This window comes from Pleurodeles waltl, chromosome 4_2 (genome assembly GCF_031143425.1).
Source record: "Pleurodeles waltl isolate 20211129_DDA chromosome 4_2, aPleWal1.hap1.20221129, whole genome shotgun sequence".
NCBI lineage: Eukaryota > Metazoa > Chordata > Amphibia > Caudata > Salamandridae > Pleurodeles > Pleurodeles waltl.
Genome location: NC_090443.1, coordinates 210,830,521 through 210,838,400, shown reverse-complemented (window position 1 = coordinate 210,838,400; position 7,880 = coordinate 210,830,521). Strand labels below are relative to the sequence as shown.

General features: G+C 46.8%; 1 protein-coding gene across 1 annotated transcript in view; it reads left to right on the top strand.

Annotated features, from left to right (window-relative positions):
• Positions 1–2,271: 2,271 nt before the first annotated feature.
• Positions 2,272–7,880, top strand: part of LOC138292472 (14 kDa phosphohistidine phosphatase-like) — a 194,061-nt gene continuing 188,452 nt past the window's right edge. The window contains exon 1 of the mRNA XM_069231090.1: positions 2,272–2,562. Coding sequence (XP_069087191.1) covers positions 2,289–2,562 — 274 coding nt within the window. The 5' untranslated portion in view covers positions 2,272–2,288. The remainder of the gene's footprint in view (positions 2,563–7,880) is intronic.

Genomic DNA, 7,880 nt, shown 5'->3' with positions numbered 1-7,880 from the left:
ATTACAATTCTAATAGCAAGTTTATTAATCTCAATAGCAAACAGCTCATCAACATTGTCAAAATTTGGCAACTCGAATAAGACTTCATCAAAGCAAGAATCACAATTATTAGAACATAACACGACGTCAACATAGGTTATCCTTAGCAGAGTAAGATTAGCACGTCATTTCAACAAAGCATAGATTCAGTCATTTGTCTATTTGCGTCTATTTAGTGAACCCCTTAACTAACCTCGAATTAGCATTGGCATGTTGGGCTTCATGCAAAACAATTTAGCAACATCAATTTAGAAAGCCTCTAACTATGGTCTCTGTCAAAAGAAGCAGTTGGTACCTAGAAAGGAAAAGCAAACAGACAATCACAATTTCATTGTCATATAGTTACCCTCCGTATTGGGTCAGCATTCAGATTCAGTCTCCGTCCTCAGGACATCAGTTGATTCGCCATCAGTCAGGAATTCAGCAAGTCGGGCAAAAGGGTAAAAGAGTACTTCCCTCATAAGGAGGTAAAGTATAAACGGGCAATATAAAGAAAGGATGGTTTTAAGAACCAAACTACAAAATCTCTAAGAAGAGTGACAAAGTGTCTGGACCATAGCAATGGCAACAGCATCTCCCCCTCCTCTGTCTCTATGGCTCCCCGTGTCATAGGTTTTTATCCCTTTTCTGTTGTACAGTCCCCTAATTTCCCATTGGATGAGGGGTTGCACCCCACTATCTCCATCCAATAGGTTTCCAATTAGCTCATCAAATTTGTCACCCCATAACAGTTCTCACGTAGTTTATTGGTCCTTATGATTGACGTCTTAAGCGGGTAGAATGTCCAGTATGATTTCATACTCTCGTGGTTCTTTGCACATCTTCAGTCTGTGGCTCCATTGTCTGTACCGGTTCAGGCGACCTTGTACCTGCGAGTAGTCTACACTGTTGCATTCAGCTAAAATGTTTCTTTAAACAAGTCGAATTTCATGAGAATGGATCTACTACATTTACATTCATCTTCTAGCTTTGGAAAAACAAGAGTTCATGTCCTTCAGCAAGTCAGCACACTGCATGTTAGAAAAACACATTTAATATGAAACCAGGCAGCTAGGCCTCGACTCATGCTAACTAAGGCCTAATGATTTATTAGCAGAACTTTAGCATATAGCCCTTTAATTATTAGTGTAAAACTATAATTTAATATAACATTTTAACATTATTAGTCATTTTCATTAGTCCCCGTATATATTGTCGGCCACTCCCCGTGAGCACATTTCAAGCACCCGTTTAGCAAAAAATACATTAATACATTTTCGATGCAGGGTTATTATACATTAATTCATAAACATTTCATTTTAATATTGATTATATAAGCTACGCTCTCTCAACTAAACCGCCCCAAGGCGGGACAAACGTAAAGCACTTACCAAAAACATAGAGGGATTTTTGAAAGGCAAGCCCACGAATGAGTGAAAGTGATGGGCATGACATGGGCGTGGCTAAAAGCCACAAATAGACTACAACAGATCGGGAAAGCTCCATGCTCGACCTAAAAACGGGAGTCTCCCGCCTGAACAGGGCCTCTTGGCATGTATTCAACTATCATTAAAACATGCCTCTCAATACAGTGATATATTGTGGTAAAGTGAATAGTTTCCAGATGTTAAATGTTTTATTTTATAAATGCCACACTTGTCCAGGACTTCGCCTGTGCACGTGCTCTTAGTTCCAAGCCAGACCCCTGACGAATCTCTCAGTATAAATTTAACTCGCCCACCACAGAGAGCAAACAACTGCACTGTTAAGCCATATCTAAAAACAACGGTTTTTATTTTGCTAGTTTTACCAATTTTTTATCCACCTAGTGGGTAAAATACCAGGTACAGCGCACTTCTGGGAGCAGATCAGAGGATGGGTTAAGTAGTTATTTTACGGCTTTTGCTTTATGAATTAATTTCTTACAGAGTGAAATAAACGTTATTATTTTTACGTTTAAATTCCGAACATAAGAATGTTCATCTACACGTAATGTCAATAGGAAAGCGAGGACTTCGAGTATCACACCGAGGCACTTTTTCTTCTAAAGAACTCGGAGCTAAAATACCCTTACTTATGTTTCCTGTAAACTTTAATAAAGGAATGATGATGGTATATTTTAAACAAGCAACTACATAATCATCGTGTATGATAATTAATTAAGACTAATTTCACCCCGCGGAAACCAAAATATTTCAAAAGCTTACATCAGAAATTACGAAACTGTACAGCCTTTACAAGATTTATTTTTGAAGGAACTCCTTTGAAAAATGGCCGCCTTATTCCTTGTGGGTGCGGTAGTCCCACTTCTATTTTCGCTTGCTGCTTTGGCACCTGTGTCTTTCTCTGCGTTTGCTGCTGTTCATTCCCAGGCAAGACTCATCTTGATCTCGGTCAGCGGTATGGCGGATGTGTTGCAGACCCTCATGGAGGTGGAAATCGACCCGGAGGGCACCTTCAAGTATATTCTGGTGCGAGTGCAGGTGCCCGGAGAGGAGGGACATCGTGACATTGTGCGAGGCACCCGAAGTGCCGAGTTCCACAGTGAGTGGTTTGAGGTCTCCAGTGAAATGTTGTCACCTCGGTGGCTTGACAGTTCTTGACTCTGTTAATGGGGACTCCACGAATATAGAAATAATGAATGCGAGGGTTCTATGCTGGCAGCTTCTGGGGTTAAGAGTTAAAGTCTGTATCAGGACTGGAGGTGAGCATTATGCAGATCTTTCTTCACTCTTTATTTAATAGCAAGTTCAAAGTTCATAAGAAAAACACATAACAACTACAAGTCCCATGAGGCTGTTTCTATAGCAACCAATGTCCAATGAGACCTAGTTCCGGCCAAATGTATAAATGCCCTCTTTCTTCACTGCTCACAGTGATAGATAAGTGCCCTTATTGCCTTTTAGTGCTTTTCGCCTTTAACTTTACTGTATTTTTCTCATTGCTCGCTTTATGCACATTCGATTTGTTTTACTGTGTTTGTTTGTAGCATCGAGCGTTGCTAAGGTCGCGTTGCCGTAGCGCGGTGACGCGTCAGGCGCGCTAGAGGCTGCACGTCTTGAAATTGCATGTTTTCACAGTGCTCGAGTCGCTTTGTGCTCGGATTTTCTGCATGTTAGGGGTCTTTCTCCAGCCCAGGCTCCTATTACCCCTCCAACCCCCCACTTACACTGCGTTTGCGGTCTGATAATTTCCCAGAGCGGGAAGAGCGCCCTTGGGCCACATTTTGACGCGACCCTGCAGGCGCGTTTTTTTCTCTGCAACTTCGCTTGCACATTTGGCCGTTTTTTGGTGACAGAAGTGGGGGGGGGGCTACCCTCATTATATTTTGGGTGTATATTCTGTCCAGTTGTCCGCTGGGTTGTGTGATGCAGTCCACGCAGGACCACTATTCATATCCCATCATGTCCCCTGGTGAAGGCCCTTCCCACCGTGTCCTACCTCCTGGGGTGGATGCATTGCTCTTGCAGGCCATCGCCCAGGCTCTAGCCCCTATTAAGGGGAGCGTGGCGCAGCTTGCGGAGCAAGTGTCCAAAGGGCAAGGCATGTTTGGGGCGACGGGGGCTGAGAGTAGGGCTTCTGATTTGTCAGCACCCAAGAAATTGCACAAGCGCGACGCAGAGCACCTTGAAGACGTTGCGCTCCTCGCCGATGTCTCCAGTAAGAGCGCAGGCGCGCACAAGCGCATACCCTTCCGGGAGGGTTCTCTTCCCGGCGTAATGGGTGAAAAGCTTCACCATACATTGGGCCTCGACGTGGGGTCACCTAAATGCATCACAGGAGACTCAAATGGGGACTCCTCCTCGGTGGAGGACGATGAATCCTGGCGCCCTAGGGCCTCTTTACCAGATCCACAGGATCAGGGGGACTCAGACTCTGATATGTTTGAACCTGAGGGGATCTACCACCCTCTTTCATCGGAATAGCGGCCGTGACAGAAGGTGGCCGAATACGTAGTATGTAAAATTCGGCAACCACTTGACAAGGAGGTACGGGCTCGCTTGAAGGTTGAATGTCCACGTCCTACCTTGCCTGAAAAGGTGGCAGCAACTCCAGATATTGACCCAAAAATGTGTACCTTCTTCGTGAAGAAGGGTATTAACCGGTCCTGGAGGGCATGCCAGGACAAACTCCTTGATGTGTTGGGACCACTGGCACAGATCATCCAACTGGCGGAACGTGCCAAGCAGTCTAATACGCCCCTACCGATGGATGTCGTAGCTGGGTGGGCCCAGAGGGCAGTTTGTCTCATGGGCAATGCCAATAGTGCCATTTCAGCCGAGAGGCGCCTGTCCTTGCTCATTAAAGTAAACCCCAAATTGGGGGAATTGTCTTCCTCAGAGGCAGGGGCAGTTGCCCAGGGCAATTTATTTGGCAATCCTTTTGTTAAGCAGTTAGGCAAATTTGTTGCCACCTTCTCTGCACTCGACAAGGCGCAGTCTTCTATTAAGAAGATAATCCCGGGCAAGGTTTTTGGAGGGGCCGGACAAGGCAGGGGTCGCTCATCTGTCCGCCAGTACCAGCAAGGCCCCGGTTCCTACAGGAACAACGGATGGCAAGACGGTCGCCAAGGAACCTTCTTCCCCAAAAGAGGCAAGGGGAAGGGCAGAATGAACAGGATCGTCCGGGGAGCACCCAACGCCCCAGGAGGGCCTTCTGGTAAGGATCATCCCTTCTTACATTCAAAAAATTGGAGGGAGGTTACGTTTTTTCAGATGCAATTGGGAGCTCATAACCGCCAATGCTTGGGTGTTGCAGGCAGTGTCTGGTTTTCACATCGAGTTTTGGGGAACTCGGATCCAGGAGAAACTTCCCACGCCTTTAATTTTTTTCAACAGCAGTTTCCGTTCTAATAGATTCAGAGGTTCAGGAACTCCTTCGCAAAGGAGCCATATGCAACTCTTCTCTCCATCCCAGAGGTTTTGTGAGCATTCTTTTCCTGGTGGAGAAGAAGGACAAGAGGTTTCGACCGGTAAACAATCTCCGATCATTCAACGAATGGATGATCTACAGACATTTTCAAAATGGAGGGTATTCGCATGCTTCCAGACCTCCTGTCACAGGGAGATCGGATGGTCCGTCTGGACCTCAAGGACGCATATCTCACAGTCCCGATTTTTCCCCCTCATCGCAGGTTTCTACAATTTCTGTGGAAAGGTCAGGTGTTCGAGTTCACCTCTCTCCTCTTCGGACTGTTGTTGGCACCATGGTGCTTTACCAAACTTCTCAAGCCGGTGGTGGAGTTTCTCCGCTCTCGAGAGATCCATCTCATCGTTTACCTGGACGATCTCCTTCTGATGGATCAATCCAGGTCCCAACTTATATCCAATGCGAACACGACTATTGCACTTCAGCAGGAATTGGGATTTGTGATCAACCAACAGAAATCAGAGCTTCTGCCTTCGCAGTTGATGATTTTTCTGGGGTTCCTCATAGATTCCCAATCGGCATCTCTCAGTCTCCCGATTCCAAAGATCTCCAAGATCAAGAAGGAGTTAAGGAAGGTCTTGAGGCGAGACAGGATCTCACTACAGCATCTTGCTAGAGTGGTGGGTCTGCTCTCCTCATCGATTTAGGCCATTTTTCCGGGCTCTCTTCACTACAAGGCCCACCACCTTCGGCGAGGTTTAACGTATTCCAAACTAGTCTCTCTCACCCCAGAGGCGAGAACGGAGTTGCAGTAGTGGCTAGACCACATGGAGGAATGGAATGGCAGGGCCATTTTCAGAGCCTCTCCAGACCTTGTCATGGAGTCGGACACCAGTCGCCAAGGATGGGGAGCTTGATGTGGGGACATCTCGTTCGGGGGACGTTGGACCCCTCAGGAGCACAATATGCACATCAATTGTCTGGAACTCCTTGCGGGCTCATTTGCGATCAGGTCTCTGATTCCGGACAGGGTCTCCTGTGTTGTTCTTTTTCAGATGGACAATGTGTCAGCCGTGCAATATATAAACCACTTAGGGTGTACTCGGTCAAAGGCCCTGGCGGAGATGGCGACGGATTTTTGGCACTTTTGCCTCAACATCAGATCTATGTCACGGCAGAGTATCTCCCGGGTTCCCAGAACACTCTAGTGGACTGGAGTTCCAGGTTCCTGTCGGACTCCAGCGATTGGCAGCCTGATCAGGTGATTTTCCAGGCGATCATGGAACGATGATGTCCTTGTTCAGTGGATCTCTTTGCGTCCAGGTGGAGCACCCATCTACCACTGTACTTCAGCTGGTGCCCGGATCCAGGGGCGGCGGTGGATGCGTTACTGGGGACAACACCAGGGATATGCCTTTCCCCCCTTTCTTCTGATCCCGAGAGTATCAGACCAGGTATGTCGTCAGGAGGCGACGGTGGTTCTCATAACCCCTCTGTGGAGATCCCAGGCATGGTTTCCGTCTCTTCTGGAGCTCTCATGCGATTTTCCAATCCGTCTTCCGGACTCCCCCTCAATTCTCCGAGACCCAGCGGGACACTTCTATCCCCTGGTCTTTCTAGGCCATCTGTCTCTGGTGGCCTGGAAGATTTCAGGACTCACTGGCAGGACTGCCGACTTTCACCGGAGGTTAAGAACTTCATTGCACAGGCCTGGGCTCCAGGGACTGGTAAGCGCTTCAGGTCCCCATGGAATAGATCGGCTCGCTGGTGTGGACAGGCATGCCGATGCCATGGGGGCCCAAATTACGGATATCCTAAATTTTCTGGTGGAACTAGCGGGCTGGTTTATCTTATTGTACAGTAAATTCCTTTAGGTCGGCCATCTCGGCGGGTCACCCCCATCTCGATAACCACCCTTGGGTTTGTAAACTTCTTAAGGGTATCAGACTTTCCAGACCTCCGGACCCAGGTATTCGGAATTCTGGGACATCAACCTAGCTCTTCATCCGTTATCCTCGTGGCAGGACAATCAATATCTTTCAAGGAAGGAATTGTCAGCTAAGCTGGCTATATATTTGTGTCCTATTTCGTGCAAAAGGGTGTCGGATGTCAGAGCCCTAGACGTTTCGGATAGTGTTCTCTCTGGATGGGGTAACTGTCACTGTTTTTAGGAGAACCAAAAGTAATACCAAGTCACTATCTTAACCTGGGTTTCCTCACACCCATAAACTATGCATGGTGCGATGCTTAAAGATTTACGATGAGGTAACAGCTGAACTTCGTCCTCCTGGAAAGCGTCAGCTGTTAATATCCTTGAAGAAGCCATTTCCTCCCCTTCAATCGCCAGGTGGATCAGATGGATCTTGGCGGAAGCAGGTATCAATGTACGTGTTTTCACGGCACACTCTACTCGAGGTGCCATGGCCTCCAAAGCCATCCAAGTGGGTGGCAGGTTGGAGGACATCATGAATGCGGCAGATTGGTCTTCTGAATCTACTTTTAAGAAGTTCTATTTTGAACCGATACACGAGGCAGCCTCCTTGGTGGTGAGTAAGCTTTGAACTTGCATAATCCTCCCCTCCGGTCCTGATATAGAATGTGTAATTTCCTAGCTATCGTGAAGGAAAGTTTCAATTCTAGTAAGGACACGGAGCTAAGAAATTTCGCATTATCATTGGATAGATTCAAAATAAAACCTTGCAGTGCTGTCTGATGTCGATATGTCAAGCTTCCTTTTCGGGTGCGAAACAATTTCTCTTGCAGTATAATCCCCTTCAGTACGAACAAATAGGCAAAATACTCATCTGTTTTGCTTTCTGTTACGAAATCGCCTTTGTGCTTCCGTAGGCAAAATTGACTCCACCGTTTCCCCCCCCCCCCCCAATAGGGTGACCAGATCTTGAGAATCAAAAAATGGGACATTTTACACAAATAGAAGAAGAACTACAATTTTCCATCAATTTAGCGGGCGGCATGATTGCTTTCATCAAAAT